Below are 19,352 nucleotides of genomic sequence, written 5' to 3'. Positions count from 1 at the left end.
AAGTGCAGACAGTTAGTTCAGTGGTGCATGAAATCAATGTTACAACTGATTTAATAAAAACTACAGTATGCAGCTGGGCCCAGTAGCTTGCTCCTATAATCCCAGCGCTTTGGGAGGCCAAGACAGGAGGATCGCTTGAAGCCAGGAGTTCGAGACCAGCCTGGGTAACATAGCGAGACCCTATCTCTACAAAGTATGTTAAAAAAAATTAGCCAGGCATGGTGGCATGCACCTGTAGTCCCAGCTACTTGGGAGGCTGAGGCAGGAAGATCACTTGAGCCCAGGAGTTAGAAGCTGCAGTGAGCTATGATCATACCACTGCTTTCCAGCCTGGGCAACAGAGCAAGATCCTATTTCAAAAACAAAAACATACCCCACAGTGTATATTTGGCAGGGACGGGGGGATGGGGGGATGATAGACTTAGGTTTTTTTGCCATCTCTTTAGAAGATATACAGAAAGTTAACAGAAGCAAGGCTTTTATAAGTCATGTGTCTGTGAAGAGGGTGCATGTTTGGTGGTGATGGTATGGAAGGAGAGAAGTCAAAGTAGACCCCACCCAGGGCAGTAGAAGTCAGGCCTTTGCATTTTCAGACACCTGAGCAGATCCTCCTCACCCTCCTGGTCTCAATGTGTTGGAGGGCTCCAGGGTCAGTCCTCATTCCTCTAGTTTCATGGCTCAAACTACAGATCCATATATTTTATCCAAAATGCTTAGGGCTAGATTTGTTTAGAAATAAAGAATTTGGGGGAATTTTAGAAGGTTAATATAGTAAATATTCTGTATGTTACATAACATTCCCACTAGATTCTGGGGCAGCTCTTTATGATCAAACAAATAGTATTTCTATATCACAAATGTACAAATATTCACATGAAGTAGAATAAACATAGACAGCAAATAGCCTTATGTCATTTTGCGTTAGGTTTTATTGCTGAATAATTTTGACCCAAACTTCAATAAAACTTTTAGTTTTTAGAGCTGTGGCTGTCAGGATTGTCGGTCACAGATTGTGGGTCAGTGCCATCTATCTGCTGCCAACTACCAAATTCAGGTCTTAAGCTTGGACCTTCCCCCCGAACTTCAGATCTGTAGATGCAGCTGTCCCCGGCTGTCTCACAGATGTCTCCGACATGGCCAGTGCAAACCTGCTCCTGTTCACCCCACCCACCCTGTTCTGATCACCGTCTTCTGTTCAGCCAAGGGCAGCTCCATGTTTAGGTCAGGCCAGAAGTCTCCATGCAATCCCTGCCTCCCCTCCTTATCTCACACACTACGTGCAATCCCGCAGCAAATCCTTTTGGCTCTATCTTCAAATTACATTCAGAATCTGACCAATTCCCGTCACCTCCACTACCACCACCCCTTCCCAGCCACCATCATCACTTGTCTGGACTATTGCCATAGGCTCCTAAGTTGCCTTCCTGCGTCCTCATGGGTGCCTAAAGTTTATTCTCCATGCAGCCACCTTTTAAAGTGTGAGTCACAGCATCTCACTGCTCTGCAGTCTCTCCTCTGGCTTCCCATCTCACTCACGGCCAAAGCCAAAGCACATGCCAGGCCCTGGCTCTCTGACCTCATCTCCAACTGCTCTCCACACTGTGCTCCAGTCACACCCGTCTGCTTCAACTACTGGCAAAGACCAAGTCTTCCCCCACCTCCATGCCTTTGCATCTGCTCCTCTCTCTGCACCAGTCGGGCTGGCTTTTTCGATGATCAGGGCTTTCCTGGATCAAAGATGATACAATTCTTACGTGTGTTTGACCAAAATATCATATGGAAATCTAATATCTAGGATAGAAGATCATAAATGAAGGATCTATTCTGACATTCAGAGCTTGAACAGTTTTCAGATCCTTTCTGCTGTGTGCTTCAGGAAATATCTTCCCTTGTGGTTCAGATCGTGGTGTGGGCTTCAGCATATGTGAGTCTCATTTGTTGTCCAGCTGTATGAGCCGGAATTGTTCATTTTTAAAGGCCTGGACTTCATAAATCATGTAGAAAACAAGCACAGATGTATAAGGAGAGTTGCCCATTTTCAGAGAATAGATAGTCCGTGCTTCCATATATAATTTGTACTTCAAAACTTATGTATTACTTAGTTACAGAAAAAAAGCCAGTTGGACAGTTTAGTGCACCATTAGATTACATGTTAAGGCAGGTTCTATCCCAGAAAACAGAAAATCATGTCCTACTTCTTATTTACATCTTGTTCATTGTTTTGATATAAAATCTAAAAGTCTTAAAAATTTGATTTATACCTTCAAAATTCAACACAGAGTCAACTGATTAATATTGGATTAAAGGGAAATGTCACTGACTTTGACATACCTAATAAATTCTGTTTTACTTTATGTTATATAAATTTGAGACTTATGCTTCATTTCCTTAGAGCACCAGCGTTTTTCTTTTTTTCTTTTTTCCTGTCTTATAAAGAATTCGAGACAAATAGCAGAATATATTCCAGCGGATTCCTGTACATACAAAGATAGTGACTCTGAATAGCTGGATGATAGGCACTGTATGGTCATATCATAGCAGAAATGTTTGCCCATTCCTGATCAATGAAGTCTGCTGTTATGACAGTTCGTTACATGAAAGGTAGTTAAAAGGTAACATTGTCTGGAATATAAAAAATGTGGACTGCCTCACCTCACAAAAGTGGAGGAACACCATCATATAGAGGAGATTCGATCAAAGCAAAGGATTTTTCAATTAGATTAAAAATCTGTTGAAAACTCTATTGATAATCCCAACTACTCGGGAAGCTGAGGCAGGAGAATTGCTTGAACCCAGGAGGCGGAGGTTGCAGTGAGCCAAGGTAGCACCACTGCTCTCGAGTCTGGGCAACAGAGCGAGACTCCATCTCAAAAAAATAAAATAAAAATCTATTGAGCTATTGAAGCTTTTCCTTAATATGTTCAAACTGTATCCAACTAAGAAATACACTTGACTACTTACCACTCAGAATTGGTGATTATGATTGAGTAGTGCTATAATTATTTGACCAGGAAATTATACTTTTCAAGATATATGAAAATTTAAAATAATTTGTCTCCTTTTTAATTTGTACCTTAAAGAACTGAAAACCAGGATGACTGAGTTTCTTTTCTTTTCTTTTTTTCAGCTGTAGGCAATTTACTCAGGTACTTTAATGGATTGTTTAACCTCATTATGCCTCAGTTTCCTTACCTATAAATGAGAGGAGTGAACTACATAATGTTCTTAAAGCAAAAAATTACTTATTTTTAACAAAAAAGCTATAGTAGAAGGTAGAAGAAAAGTAGAAAGTTGAGAAACTATAGATACTTAAAAAGAAAAAAATTATTCCACTATTCCACAAACACCTTTTTCTTTAGCATATGTACCTACCACATACATATTTTAGTTTTACAAAATTGGATCATAGAATATATGTTCCTTTATAATCTCATTTTCTCCCATTGAATACAATATTGTGAATATCTTTGCATGTTATTACATATAATTCAACAAGATTTTTTTTCATGATGGCATGGTAGCTAATGGTTTGAATATGCTACAATTTATTTAAATAATGTTGTTATTATTGAACAATTAGTTTCTAATATTACACTCTTAAAAATTCTGTAATGATTATTCTTATAGTTAAATCTTTTCACATATGTGTGATTTTAGATAAATTCCCAGAAGTGGAATTGCAAGATTAAAGGATTTTTGTCATGTAAGGCCAAAACATTCTTTATAAATTTTGTGTCAATTTACATTTCGTCAGCAGCGTATAATAGTGTTTGTTTCTTCCCCATTCTCGTAAGTACTGCATAATAGTACTTCAGATGACATATTTTGGAGTTTCTATTCAAGGTGGTCCTGGAGAAAATGAGTTTTGGGGTTTTTGTTTTGGTTTGGTTTTGCCTGCTTAAGACCCCATATAAATTATAGAAAAGGAGAAAAGGGGGAAGTCTGTATTAACCAAGTGGGCAGAAAGAGGCCATCATCAAACTATTTCAGAGAATTTCTGGGAGATGAAAGTAGAAGGCGGGGTGGCAGCTAATGAAGCAGAATAGAGAACTCTGGAGCTGGAGCCCAGAACATGTGCAGAGGGCACAGGAACCTAGCATAGAGCAGCTTCTCTGCAGGACCCTAAAGGGCTCCAGGCTTGGACACTGTACTTACCCCAGGTAAAAACAAGTGACCTTTGGAAAGTCTGTATGTGGAACCATATGCTCCCCACTGTCACTGTGGAAGGGCCTAACTTTCACATAAAAAATTGGAAGGCTCTTTGAAAAAGAAATAGTATAATGGTTTGGGGAGAACTAGCAAAGCATTGTGGGTATTACTCTCCAGAAGAAACCAATTTCTCATTCAGGGACCCATGCTCTAATGGCCAGATCCCACCATCTAACCCTATGGCAAATGGGGCTGCAATTCTTAGAAATATGCTGCATTCATAAACAAAAACAAACGAGAGAGAGAGAGAGAAATGAGAAAACAGGAAGGCACTGCCTGTACATGAGAAAGGCATTATGAATAAATAGGAAGGCATTTCTGGAAACTCAAGATATTGTCAGAAAATTTCAGAGGAAGAATTATAAAGTCAAGGAAATCTCCTAGACTATGGAATAAAAAGATAAAAGAAATGGATATATATATGTATCACATAGTAAGAGACATAAGGATCATTCCTACTGGTCCAACATCTGAATAAGAGGAGTTTCAGAAAGAAAATGAAGAAGAGGCCCATGACAAAGAACAAATAGAAGAGTATCTGCCACAAATTCAGTTTCATTTAGGACAATGAATCCCAAAAGACACCCTGAGACATATCACAGTGGCATTTTAGAATACTGAGGATAAAGAAGACCCAAAAACTTCCACAAAGTGAAAACAACGTCACCTATTAAACAACAGTAATCAGGCTGACATCAGAGTCCATTGACAATATTGATGTTAGAAGAAAGTTCTGATAGATTATGATTTTTTTAAAACCTAGAATTCTATATCCAGCTAAACTATCAATTATGTGTGAGAACAGGCATGAAAGGTTTCTGATTACTATTTCAATCAGAATGTACTGTCCTAGCAAAAACAAGGGAATAACTCAGAATAAGGAAGATAATGGATTTCCAAGACAGTGGCTGCACCCAGCAGAACTGTGAGGAGATATGCAGTGCTACAGTTGTGCAGCAGACCAGAGAGCGTCAGCTCAGATCAGGGAGAATAGGACAGTGGGGTGTCCTGATAGGTACACCCTCCGAGAAAAGAACGCTGGGAAGACTCAAAGATCTGAGAAAGGCAATTGGTAGACTGTAAGATGAAGAATCCATTTGAATTAGATGCTAGGTATATTAGCCATTGAGTGGCATGTGAATTGTTACATTGGGCCCATGGGAAAGAAGGTGTATGTAACACCATTTACAAAGTCATAATAAGGAAAGACGATTAGTTTTCAGATTTTAGAACTAATGTATACACAAAACATGGAAATTAACTATGGTTAGAGAACAGAATGTCAGTGTTGTCAACCTTGATAGGTTAAGAGTAAAGACAAAAATTTCAGAGGTGGCTGGGATGGAGGGTGGCAGGCAGAGGATGGAGAATGCTGGAAGCACTAATGTCCTCTGGGTACAATGTGGAGGGTCAAGGGATATATTCTCTACAGTTGATGGCATAAGAAATTGGCATTTTAGGTGTGTGGGATTTTTGTAGTTGTAGAGAACAGAGAATAAACAGAATTTGTGATGTATAACTTTTGTGGAGGGGCAAAAGAGGAGGGAAGTGGTAAGTAAACTGAATCCTCTTCTATCATAGCAGCAAGGTAAGAGAATGTCTAAAATAAGAAATCAGGAAATTGAGGCATACACATTTTATTTAGGGACGCAGCAGTGACCACCAGAAAAACCTATATAAAAATTACTAAAATTGGTCCCTCTGAGGAGTTATGGGGCAGAGGACTGTTGCTTCTCATGACAAGCAGACATGTAGCTTTTGGTTTCTTAAAACTGAACACATCACAGTACTTACTTTTGGCTATATTTTAATAAATAAATAACACAAAAATATATAACCCAAATGAAACTTTGACTAATTTGATAAGCAAAAGAAAAGAAAAAAGATCTTATCCTTTATTTTATTTTTGTATGTATATTTAAACTAAATGATTTTTAAGTCATTTCTGATGCCTAAATTTCATGCTTTTATAGTTTTTTATAAAACTGTTCTTTTTCTCACAGGACATGGTTCCAACTAAACAATGAAAAGCAATGGCAAATAAGACTGGTATACAGAGTATTATGATGCAGGAATATTCCCCAGAGAGCAATTATTCCCCAAAGTTGGGCATCCTGCATCACATTTGTATGTCATTGTCTGAGCCTCTCGGCTATTTTGCTGTGGGTTTAGTGTACCTTACAACTATGAGCTCCAGGAGGACAATGAAGGAGCATTACTCTCGTTGCTCTTGTGTCCAAGGAGCAACTTTTTTTTTTTTTTTTTTGAGACAGAGTCTCACTCTGTTGCCCAGGCTGGAGTGCAGGGGGGCAATTTTGGCTCACTGCAACCTCCGGCTCTTGGGTTCAAGTGATTCTTCTGCCTCAGCCTCCCTAGTAGCTGGGACTACAGGTGCACTCCACCATGCCCAGCTAATTTTTGTATTTTTAGTAGAGATGGGGTTTCGCCATATTGGCCAAGCTGGTCTTGAACTCCTGACCTCGTGATCCGCCCACCTCAGCCTCCCAAAGTGCTGGGATTACAGGCGTGAGCCACCGCACCCGGCCAAGGAGCAACTTTTTCATCATTCATGCAGTATGGGCTCCATGACAGCTCACAACGTGTTCTTTCTACAGATCTCCCAGAGCTCAGGCTGTCTGTGGGGCAGCCTGCCAGGCCTCAAGGTACCTATTGGAAGCATTGGGTCTCCAGCTGGAGAACCCGGCTTTAACGCACACTCCTCTTCTGCAAATTGTGAGGATGTGCGCAAGTTATTTAAATTCCTAAGCCTCAGTTTTGTCACCCATCAAATGGTTAAGAACAACAATATTGCCTTCTTCACATAGGTAACACATGTAGAGTATTCAATAAAGGGTGCTTATGAGAGTTGTGATTATTAGTATTCATAACATAGTCTCTCTTTTGAAGAACTCAGAAAGATGGAAACAAATGATCGTGTCTTGGCTTTCAAAGGGAGTCAAGAACTGAATATCAGCCCGGTGTGGTGGCTCATGCCTGTAATCCCAGCACTTTGGGAGGCCGAGGTGGAAGGATCTCTTGAGGGCAGGAGTTCAAGACCAGCCTGGGCAACATGGCAAAAAAAAAAAAAAAAAAAGAAAAGAAAAAGAAAAGAAAAGAAAGAAAAAATAACTGAATATTTTTTGTGAGCAGCCATTGATAAAAGTTCTATTAGGTTGTGATACTACAGAGACAGAAAATTTCCTGATATGAAGATAATTTTTCTGGTTACAAATTCCTGAGTTCCTGACCGAGCTTGCCTCTGTTTCACATGGATTCATTCAGTTCCACTTAGAGTCTTTATTGAATACCTATCTCAATCCCAGCCCTGAATCAAGAGCTGTGGAATCCTCAAAAGAAAGACATGGCTTAGCAGGAGAGGTGCTCACAGTCTAGGTGGGAAATAGCAATCATAATGACCTGGCAGCTAATATTTACAGGAAGTTGTGTGCCAGACAGTTTCAAGTGCTCCACCATCTCCTCAAATCCTCCCAACACTCTGAAGCAGGTCCTGCTGACATTCAACTTGTAAGATGAGGAAATCAAAATAAGCACCACAGAGCTTTAAACAGGCAGAACTGGGATTGGAACCCGGGTAGGCTAGCTTCAAAACCTTTACTTTCAATCTCTGAGATATATTGACTTAGTGTAAGAAATAGGAAATGTAAGATAAAGCACACACATTCAAATATACCTAGTGATAGGGACCATTGCAAATCAAAATGCAAAATGTGAAATGCAAAGTGCAGATCGGCAGTGGATTATCTGCTTCAGAATGCTTGGGAAGGTGGCTACATTTCCGCTATTAGTGCTCACCTACCTCTTCTTAGGATATACAGTCATGTACTGCCATTTCTCTCAAAGTAGACAGGCAGACTGTGCTGTGAGCAGATGATGCTGTGTACCCTTACACACTCTCCACATTAGTTTAGGCACTTTTGGATGTTTTCTCAGCTCAAGAAAGCATTTATGTATACATAGAGTTATTCGTTTTTAGCTACCTCTGTCATCAGAGGGAGCCAGCTCTCTGGGGCCATTTCTGAGCCTGCTAAAAAGAGGAAGTAGGTGCTAACTTGAGCCTACTCCATTTGTGGTGTGTTGAGAGCTAAGATCTGTAACGTGGGCCTCTGGTCCAGCCAACAAGAGTTTCACAAGATGATAATGGCTGCTGCTAACTTGGTTCCCAGTGACCTGGCTACGGGTGATGAGAATGCAATGTTTCAGCCAGTTTTGAGGGGTGTTTATTTAAGGTGTGTCTGGCAACTGAAGCAAGCTGTAGTCTGGGGGATTGGAGATTATAAACAGCCAGTGCAGTGAAAAGGGACATTTTATTTTTTTAAATGGGTAGTAACTTAAATTTTTAACAAGTTAGCTCAGAACACAATTTTTAAAATGGGCATAGAATAAAGAATAAGGCCTCCTTTCCTGATTTCTGGTTTGCTCCTCCTGTCATGTCCATCTCTTGAGTCAGCTCTTGCCTTTTGCTGATTAAGACTCCTTCTGGAGATAAGGACATATGTGCAGAACACGTGTGCGCATGTGTGTGTGTGTGTGTGTGTGTGTGTACACCCACATGCTCCCCCATTGTATTCACACAGCAACACAACATCATGAACTTACGGTGTGTTGCTTTATCCCCCCTCCACTTAATGTATCACAGAGCTAGTTCCCTATCAGTTGGTACATTTAGATCTTTTTCAGTCTTTTTTAGGACTCGCATGGTGATCTACCATATGACGTACCATAATTTATTTAAGCAGTCTCCTATTCATGGACATTTAGGTCATTAAGTTCATTAAAAGGCTTTCTAGAACATTTGGTCTAATTATCTTGTTTTATATATGAGGAAGTTCAGATCCACAAACACACAGACAGATTTAAATAATTCAGCAGACTCTCAAACCTACATTTTGGATGTGTTTATCTTGCTATTATTGTATTTTGATCACAGGAGACAGGAGAAGGTGGCTCAGCTGTGTGCCTGTGAGTGTGTTTGCACACGTGGGCGGGTGTGTGAATGTGCGCGCCTACACAGGTAGGTGTACATTATGTTGTTTCACAGATGTGCTGTTGAAAAACTCTGAATGAGTCCTTTTATTTTTAAAAATGGAATATGAAATTTTAAATGCTCCGAGGGTGGGAATAGGATTTGTTATTTAAAGGAAACTTGTGGAGGAATCCTTATGCGAAATAAATCGTTTTTTTCCATTTTTAAAAACTGCTTCATTGAGGTATAATTTACATACAATTAAGTGCATTCATTTTAAGTGTAGGCTTGATTTGTCCCGCCCAATGTCTACATTCATGGAGCAGCCACCACAATCAGGATAGAGAAAATTCCCATCACCCAGGATGTTCCCCTGTGTCTCCTGGCATTCACTGGCCACTTCCAGCTCCAGGGAATCACAGATGTGCTTTTTTGTTATTGTAGGTTTCTTTTGCCTGTTCTAGAACATCGTAGAAGTGGAATCCTATGGTATATACTCTTTAATGTTTGGCTTCTTTCACATAGCATCCATGTTGTTGCATGTATCGGTAGTATATTTGTTTTGTTGTTTTTTTTTTAAGAGACAGGATCTCACCTAGGCTGGAGTGCAGTTGTGAAATCATAGCTCACTGCAGCCTCAAACTCCCAGGTTCAAGCCATTCTCCTGCCTCAGCCTCCCAAGTACCTGAGACTGTAGGCATGCACCACCATGCTCAGCTATTTTTTTTTCTTATTTTTTGTAGAGACAAGGTCTCAGTATGTTGTACAGGCTGGTCTTGAACTCCTGGCTTCAAGCGATCCTCCTGCCTCAGCTTCCCAAAGTGTTGGGATTACAGGGGTGAGCCACCGTGCCCGGTCCTCATTCTTTTTTATTGCTAAGTAACATTCCATTACATGGATGCAGCATGGTTTGCTTATTCATTTACCTGTTGTTGGACATTTGGGACATTTCCAGTTTTGGGCTGTTAGGAATGAAGCTGCTGTGAACATTTCTGTATAGTAGATGGCTTCCCAAGTAAATCATCTCCACAACTCAGCGTACACATCCAGTTTTTTAATATATTGAAGTAGTATAAGCTAAGGCCATGCATTCAGTAAGCCGACATGTAGAAATCTGTATTGAATCCCTCCCATGTGCCGGACAGACAGGGTCCTGCCTTGCAGGGATGTACACTGAAGCCTGCATGTCTTTGCACTGCAATGGAAGCTGTTTGAGAAAAACGATCTGCCCCTCCCCTTATTTGATGAAAGTAAGTGCTATTATAAGCCCATTAACAGAATAGAATCTTGAACATATTTGATTACATGTGTACTCTGCTTTTTGACCAGTCACTGCACACTACCAATAGAGCTAGTAGCAAATTTTACCCCCAATGAAGAGTCTTTAATTAGCTGCTAACTTCAAAATCAGCACCCCGCAGCTGCTGATGAGTTGCTCATTGTATTGCCTCAATGCTTTCTGCTTTCCAAATGCAGAGCTGGGAGGACACCTGCTGCCTGAATGTCCCCTGCTCTGTCCAGCTGGCCTCTCCCATGCCAGGTGGGTCTGGGGACGGTAGTGTGCCTGCGGTGCCTCCAGGGGAGAGTGGGCATCAGTGAAGGGGTACAGGACTTGGGCAGTGGGCCCCCTGCTTTGGGAACCAGTCCCTCAGTCTTCTGTCCTGATGGTTCCCCGTCTGCCTCCTCCTTTCTCACTCTCCACCCTCCTCCAAGTAAAAAAGAAAAAGACACAGCAGTAGATTATCTAGGACCTTACTGGTGGAACAAGGGCAGTGCAAGCCTTCCCTTGTCCTTCTCATCCTTTCTGGATTCATCTTTTTCAGACCCTGTCCCTCTTGCCCTTTTGCCTCTCTCCACGCCTTTGTGCCTGACAGCAGATGGGAAGGGAAGTGAAACTCGAATTGGGCCTGTGTGACCTTTGTGGGCTGTCCCAAGGAAAGGTTTGCTTAGACATCTCAGGCAAAAGTTGAACCTATGGTTAGGAAGCTTGACTTTGTATATTAGACCTCCCTTCCCTTGAACCCAATAACCCCCAACATGTAGGTGTACAGATGACCTGTGGATCACAGGGGGGCTGACAGCAGCACATCAGCCAGCAGCCTGGAGATCAGCATAGGTGGAGTCCTCTTGATTTTGCTGTTGTGGTTGTCAGAGCTCCTGCTGGGCAGGTGTGGTGTCGAGGAAGAAACATGAGACTGAGAAACAGGAGTTGAGGGAGCAAGTTCTTTTTTTTTTTTTTTTTTTTTTTTTAAGACGGAGTCTTGCTCTGTTGCCTAGGCTGGAGTGCAGTGGTGCGATCTTGCCTCACTGCAGCCTCCGCCTCCCAGGTTCAAGCGATTCTCCTGCCTCAGTCTCCAGAATAGCTGGACTACAGGTGCCTGCCTCCACACCCAGCTAATTTTTATATTTTTAGTAGAGACGGAGTTTCACCATATTGGCCAGGGTGATGTCAAACTCCTGACCTCAAGTGGTCCACCTGCCTCGATCTACTAAAGTGCTGGGATTATAGGCGTGAGCCACCACGCCTGGTCTAGGGAGCAAGTTCTGATTCTGCCAGTCCGGCTCCAGGGATCTCATGCACAGACATAGGTGTGAATGGCACCCCCTGGGGTTGTGCAGCTGGTGTGATCTCACTAGCACACTGCATGATATAATGGCCACCTATCTTCCTTAACCCCAGCTTTCTCAGATTTTCAACAGCACTAATAGTACTTGTTACCACGCCTGTAATCCCAGCACTCTGTGAGGCTTGAGGTGGTAGGAAGGTTTGGGCCCAGGAGTTTCAGGCTGCAGCCATGACGGCACCACTTCACTCCAGCCTGGGGCACAGAGCGAGACTCTGTCTCAAATTTTTTTTTTTTGAAAATAACAAAACTCGCTACCTTACAGATTAATTGTGAGAAATGAATAAATGAATGCATATGAGGGGCTTTGTAAGTGGCTGAGCACCACCCCAAAAAAGTCCCTAACTTTTTGCTTTTCTAAGATTGCCTTTTCAGGGCTTGCTGTGGGTTGGGCTCTTCCCCATTGCCAAGTTCCTAATTCACATGAGAGGCACTCTCATTGCTGCCCAGACCTCCCCTCAGAGCACCATGGGGTGGTCAAGGTGTCTGAGGTATTGCTGTGCCTTCCAGGTCTGCCTGGGGAAGCCAGTGACACCTGAAAAGGGGAATGAGCCCACTCTGGGGACGGGAGGGTTGAAGGAAGGAGACTGCACCTCGGACTGGATTGTCAGAGGAGGCTCAGTTGGCCAGGCAGGGCTGGGGTTGTGAGCATGACTTGCAAGCTCTGTTGACCTCTCCTCTGTGCCCCAGGCTGACCTGGGTGAGAATTCTGGCTGAAAGCTCTCTAAGCCTGTTTTTTCATCAGGAAAGTAGAGAATATTGCTGTCTCACAGGAGATTAGATGAACTAATGCAGGTAAGGTGCCAACATGGTGTCAGAGGCACAGTAGGTGTCATTGGCCTTCTTTCATGAGTACCACACGTCCTCCCGATGCCCCCCGAATACCCTGGGTATAGCCCTTCCTGCCCCGGGTTTCCCCCAGAAAGGGTGCATACAATACTCTTACCTTGGATTTTAAAGTACAATACTCTTACCTTAGTTAAAAAAAAAGTTTTCAGAGACAGGATCTCACTTGTCACCCAGACTGGAGTGCAGTGGCGCATTGCAGCCTGGATCTCCTGGGCTCAAGCAATCCTCCTGCCTCTGCCTCCCAAGTAGCTGGGACTACAGCTGCCTGCCACCACACCTGACCTTCAGCTCTTTATTTGATATTCACAACAACACTGTAAAGTCATCAAATGTCCTGGAATTACATGTAATAATACCAAATTTGTTGAGGAGAGTTTGTTATAGTAGAAATAACGTTGGACTAAGAAGCAGAAGACTTGCCTTTTTCATGATAACTGCACCAATGATGACTATTTTATGCCGGTGCCTTTGCTAAGCACTGTTCATAGATTATCTCATTTAATCTCACAGCAGCCCCATTTCACTGACAAGCAGGCTGAGGCATAGAGAGGGTAGCTGCTTGCTTCAGGCCACATGGCCGCTAAGTTTGCTCTTACCCACCACGTGCAGAGTGTCTCCTGGGTGCTTAGTTTAAAAAAAATTTTTTTTTTTTTAACTAAGGTAAGGTGCCAAGTGCTTTGCATGTATGGTTCATGGAATTTTCATGACAACGCATTTCACGGATGAAGAGGCTGAGAGGCTCAGGAAGAGTAAATAATTGCCTGAGGTCACTCAGCTGATAAAGGACAAAATGGATTCTGCCCTGATTTGACACCAAAGTCTGTGTTTGTCTCCCCCAGTTTGACTGCCTTGCTTCTGGCCCGTGCTGGAGGGGTAGCCAAGGCACCGTAGTGTGAAAGAGAATCATAGTCAAAGAAAATAGAAATAGTAGCTGGGAAGATGTGTTAAGTTGGGATATGAGGTCCAAGGAGGTTTGATAAATTAGGTTGCATCTGGGAGAACTGGGAGGAGCCTGGTGCAAAGAAGAGGCTCAGAACTCACCCTGGGAATGGCTGGGAGGAGGTAGCGAGCCTGCTTTTGTGTCACGCCAGCTGCCTGGTGCCAATGCAGACTGACAGCTTGCAGGGTTGTGCAGGGCTGGGCACCTACATTGCATCATTATCTGGACCATGTAATCGTGAGCAGAATTTATGATTAAACTAATTCAGTGGTGAAGTTGTGCCACACTCTTCACCATCTTTTATACTTGGTGACCCCTCCAGTCATTGAAGACCCCCCACCTTGGATGGATTCTCAGAGCTTCCTCGCTTGGCTAGCTGGGGCTTGGCTGGCGATCTGCGGCCATCTGCTCATGCTGCAAAGCTCTTTGTTGCTTTTGGCATGTTTAATAGCTTAATTTCTATTTTTCTGTTTGGAAATGCAGTTCACCAGCACGGAGGCTGCAGTGGGTGCTAAAATGCTTTCTGATTGCTATCTTGAATGTTAATATCCGAATACATTTTATCATAAATGACCTGTCCTCCCTGCCACGAGTTCTCACTCCCCTTTTGCAAAGATGGGCATGGTGCCTGCCTTTGGATAGGCCCCGAAGCCCATCTCATTCCTTTGCTCTCTCCCTCCCTGCTTTACACAGATAGCATTGTACTTTGCCAATAAAGTCCACGGTCGTGGGAAATCTTTGAGTTGGAGGATATGAGAAAGAGTTTCATTTTGCCGGCAGGGTTTAATAGGGATGATCTAATCTCGAAAAGGCATACATTGTTTAAATTCCATGCTTTTAGGCAAGAGGGCCCCTGATATTTTTGAACTTTGGCAGGGAGAAGATTCTGGTTTGGCTCTATTCAGCAGAGCCGACTGTTGGTTTTCCTGTTTGTCATTCGCTGCAGGGGCTGGTGAGGGTCAGCACTAGTGGTGAGAATTCTGGAGAACATTTTCTTTACTTAGAAACTTAAAATCATGGACTCTTGGGGAGAAAGGAATGAGAAAAGGCAGCATGCGGAATTACCAGTTTGTTATTTGGTTCCTATCTGGATTTAAAACCGAAGATCCCAAACTCAGGTGAGCAGCTCCCCTGGGGTGCCCAGGGGGCAATGCCGGCCTGCTTATGGCACTCCCTCACTCCTGTGCCAACGGAGCACCTCAGCTATCACCACGGGCCTATCCCACGAGGCACTGAAGAGTCTTGTGGATGAAAATGAAATTTTGAGGGAAACCTTAAGCTCTCTCAACCATTAGAGGCTGAGTCAGGAAACAAGATGGGGTCAGGAGTGACTCTGGGAGCCTCCTGGATTGTGTGTGGGGTGAGACGTTGGGAGAGTTTGGAGAACACCATTCCAGCTGGTCGCTTTGTCTCATGGGGACATGTGGTGCTCATGGTATAGCCGCCTCATCTTTCCTCTACCCTTGTTCAAATGTCATTTTAGTAGAGATCGCATGCCTGCCTTCCTTCCTGGGGACAGAGCCTTGGGAGGGTGAATGTTCCCAGAATAGACTCTGGAAGTTCTGAACACGGAGCCTTTTCCCACCTCCACGAGTGTGTGCTGGGTGTTTCCTAAGAGACAGTGAGCTACGAACTAGGGATGCAAATCTGGTTATCACACTTTCTGTCTATCAGGACAGAGAGGTAGATGGACAATGTATCACAACTTAATAGGAGCTGTATTAGTCAGTGTTCTCTAGAGGGACAGAATCAATAGGATATATGTATATATGAAGGGGAGTTTATTAGGAGAATTGACTCACACGATCACAAGGTGAAGTCCCACAATAGGCCGTCTGCACGCTGAGGAGCAAGGAAGCCAGTCCGTGTCCGAAAACCTGAAAAACAGGAAAGCCGACAGGGCAGCCTTCAGTATGTGGCTGAAGGCCCAAGAGCCCCTGGCAAACCACTGGTGTAAGTCCAAGAGTCCGAAAGCTGAAAAACTTGGGGTCTGATGTTTGAGGGCAGAAAGCATCCAGCACAGGAGAAAGATGAAGGCTGGAAAACTCAGCAAGCCTAGTCTTTCAAACTTCTTCTGCCTGCTTTATTCTAGCCACGCTGGCAGCTGATTAGATGGTGCCCACCCAGATTGAGAATGGATCTGCCTCTCCCAGTCCACTGGCTCAAATATTAATCTCCTTTGGCAGCACCCTCACAGACACACCCAGCAACAATGCTTTGCATCCTTCAGTCCAATCAAGTTGACACTCAATATTAACCATCGCAGGAGCCATGAGTAAGACGTGTCTGGTGTATTGTGGGAACACAGATGAGGGGCTAATTAATTCTGACTGGGCATATCTGGATAGATTTCAGAGAGGAGGTGATAATTGACCTTGACTTTGAAGGAGGAGGAGATATCCACTAGACTGACTGTTCTGAAGTAATTCTTGCTAAATGCGTGCCTGCTCTTTGCTGGGGACAGTGAAAAAGGAAAAGGAGGGGGATAGTGGTTCCTGCCCTCAAGATATTCACAGCTTGTTGGGGAGAGAGCCTGGCACTATGAACCAATGAAAGCTCTGTGTAGACAGATGGGATTGTGGAGGCGGAGAGGCTAGCAGGGGGACTTGGTGATCCAGGGTTTCCAGAGTTACTACTCTCTCTTATAGAGAGAACACAGTTTCTGTAAGGATAGTTCAGTCCTTGCAAAGATGTCTTTAACTACAAGAGGCCCAGCCCTCTGGCTTTTGTCTCACCCAATTATTTCACCACCTTGTCTTTGTATATTATAAGTAGTTAGCTGGATTTGAGGTGGGGAGGGAGGAAGTGAGGGTGCCTGTGCTGTTTCTTATGCCTTGCATACCTTCCCTTCCCTCTTCCCTTCCCTCTTCTACACTGATTTCAGGTTCGTCAGATACTTTATCAGTTGTTCTCTGTCCTTCATCATTAAGCTGGATTCAGCATTGTTCTCCATTTTTTAACTCACAATGAGATGATAAACGCCGTAAAAGCAGGAGTAGTGTCTTCCTGCTTCTCTTATTTCCCCTGGGAGCAGTTTCTGTGGTATAAAGAACATGGGTTTCTCGAGACAGGCTTGGCATTGAATCTCAGCATTACCACTTACCTTGGAATTTGGGCACAATTTCCATATCTGTAAAATGGGATAACATAGGGCTTTCTCAACCTGAACATCATTGATGACATTTGGGGCTGAATGATTCTTTGTTGCGAGGGGTCATCCTGTGCACTGTAGAATGTTTAATGGTATCTCTGGCCTCCACCCACTAGCTGCCAGAAGCAGCACTCTCTCTCTCCAATCATGGCAAAACTGCCTCCAGATGTTTGCCAAGCATCCCCTGTGTAGCAAAATTGCCCCCAGTTGAGAACCACTGGGATGGTGCTACCTATGGGGTATGCATCAGTCCTCCCAGGTCTGCATCTCACCTAGCACTCAACACATTGTAGGTTGGTGAATTACATGGAGCTGTGTCTCTAGGTTTTAGCAGTTTGGGGTAGAAATGTTGTGGAACTCTCAGGTTGCCCACACAATGCACTAACAGAGTCACTGTCATTTTCTTAATTGCAGATTGATCTGGAGCCAGAAGGAAGAGTGTATGTGATCATCGATCTCTCAGGGTCGTCAGGTGAAGGTAGGACAGCGTGACTTCTCATCCCTGTTTTCTTCCATTGGCCCTTTGCCTTCTGGGTCTCTTCTTTCCCTCCTTGGCCGGAACACATTATAGTGACATTTAATTAATTGGCATCCTTTAAAGGAAAAGGTTATTTTGAAGATGCTTACGCCTGTGTACCAAAAGGGACCAGCCATCTGTTAACTTTGGTGGAGCAGAGGGAAGATTTTGGACTTACCACGTGAGGCCAATAAAACGGGCGTTTTTGCACGCTGTGTGCAAGGCAGGCTTCAGTGGCAGGGCAGCCTCTCCCAAGAGGCTTGCGTGGGGTTTGTGTGTGTGTGGTGGGACGGAAGTAAAACCAGTTGGTCTAACGGCATCCAGAAATGAAACGAATAAGGTGACAAACTTCAGAATCTTCTTTAGAGCTTTGATAGAAGTGGGACTTCTTTTACCAGTTCTTTACACAGACAAAAGCTCTGCTCTTAAAGAGAAATAACGGGGTGAGGGAACATCTGCTCCCCACTGACTGATTAGATGGCGTATTACACCCTCTTCCTCTTACACCCTCTTCTTTCAATCCTTTCTTTGCTCACTTACTACACTTAAGACCTTTGAAGGGTTTGCTGGGTGTTGAGGACTGAGCAGTCAAGGGAAGAAGGGAAGCCTAGAAAATAAAACCTTATCCAAACAGGAACAAGGAGATAACAACCGACTTAAGCTCTAAGAAAGATTTGGAATTCGGACTGAAATGTAGTTATTGTGGCCATCTTTTCTCTCCTACTCCTCCATCTGTGGGCAGGGGGACAGAACAGTTGGCTTTAATGCCATGGCAGGGATATTGGAAGACCATGTGTAGTTCCTTTTGGCAGTGAGAAACAAACAGTGTTTGGGGACTGTGTCCCAAAGGGAAAAATGGACACTCAGCTCTCTCAGCTCTCCTGCCTGGAACACTTGGGCCTTTCACAACATCTCCCCAGAATACTGGGGATCACAAACTCAAAGTCACAATCCCACACACAGTCTCTAGTTTAAGGCTCAGTGATAGAAGGAAGGATTACATATTCAGTTAGTCAAATGATGTGCTTGACAGTGGTGCCTGATGATTTCCATTCAGCTAATTTATCACCCAATCTCAACAGGTATTTGGAAGAATTCAATAATTGTGTGTATGTGGGGATTATAATAGAATTAGGCCCTCTTTTAATAGATCCCAATTATTTGGCATAGGTTTAAAACTTTAAACAGCCTTCCAAAATTGGTTGCTTACATTTCCTGCTCTTTATTGCAATTACATTTTGGCATTTCCAACTTCCCTTCTCTGCTCTCAGCTCTGAACTGCCCAGAATAGAACCTGTTGTAGAAGATTTGAGGATTTAACAATATTTCATATGAAATATTTAAGACCTACAAAAGGGCTTAAAGACAAATTAAATGAGCACCAGTGTGCCCACCGCCCCAATTAAGAATTAGAGCAAGCAGTGAGGTGAAGCCTTGTCCTTGCTTTTAACATAGAAAGTGATCCAAATTCACCAGACTTGACTTAAGGTTTTGCAGTGTGGCCTCCTGATTCTAGACACTGGCGAAACATTTGATGGGCAAAATCAATCCCCTTTCTTCCTTACATAATCTGTGTGCAATATGATAATTAATTAAATATGTATTTCCTGTGCCAAGATGCTGAGCAACCAATGGGAGGCTGGGACTATTTTCTCTTTCTTTGAAAAGATAAATGACTTGCAAAATTATAGAAGACATCCTTTTTTACATTAGAGGGAAAGGAGATGGACAAATGAATGAATAAATAAATCAGAAGCAATTGATTTTTTTCTGCTTGCTTCTACAGCTTATTGCATGTGAATAGCCAAAGCAATTTTCACTGGGCTAAATTCTGAGTCTATTTTTTAAATCTCTTTCATCTAAAGAAAATAGAGTTTACTTTAGAAATGCTGACACATGCCAGAGTCTGAAAAGTGCTAGCGTGTGTTGCTCTGAAGAAAAGAAGACATTTTTCTACTTTTTTTTTTTTTTTTAGTTGCTGTTCTTGGACTTGGGATCCTTTCTTTCGATGGTGGGTAGGACTTTCAGTAATCCGTTCTGAGAAGCTGCTCTTGTTGTTTGTGTTATACACGTCTGTT

The 19,352-nt window shown here is 43.0% G+C and overlaps 1 protein-coding gene across 4 annotated transcripts in view; it reads left to right on the top strand.

Moving 5' to 3' along the window:
- PRKCE (protein kinase C epsilon) overlaps positions 1-19,352 on the top strand; it is a 536,579-nt gene that overhangs the window by 173,751 nt on the left and 343,476 nt on the right. For all 4 annotated transcript variants that reach the window (XM_055108017.2, XM_003822657.6, XM_063594977.1 and 1 more), the window contains one exon: positions 17,172-17,235. In XM_055108017.2, the coding sequence (XP_054963992.1) occupies positions 17,172-17,235 (64 nt within the window). The remainder of the gene's footprint in view (positions 1-17,171; positions 17,236-19,352) is intronic.

Source organism: Pan paniscus, chromosome 12, assembly GCF_029289425.2.
Source record: "Pan paniscus chromosome 12, NHGRI_mPanPan1-v2.0_pri, whole genome shotgun sequence".
NCBI lineage: Eukaryota > Metazoa > Chordata > Mammalia > Primates > Hominidae > Pan > Pan paniscus.
This window is presented reverse-complemented; position numbering and strand designations above follow the sequence as displayed.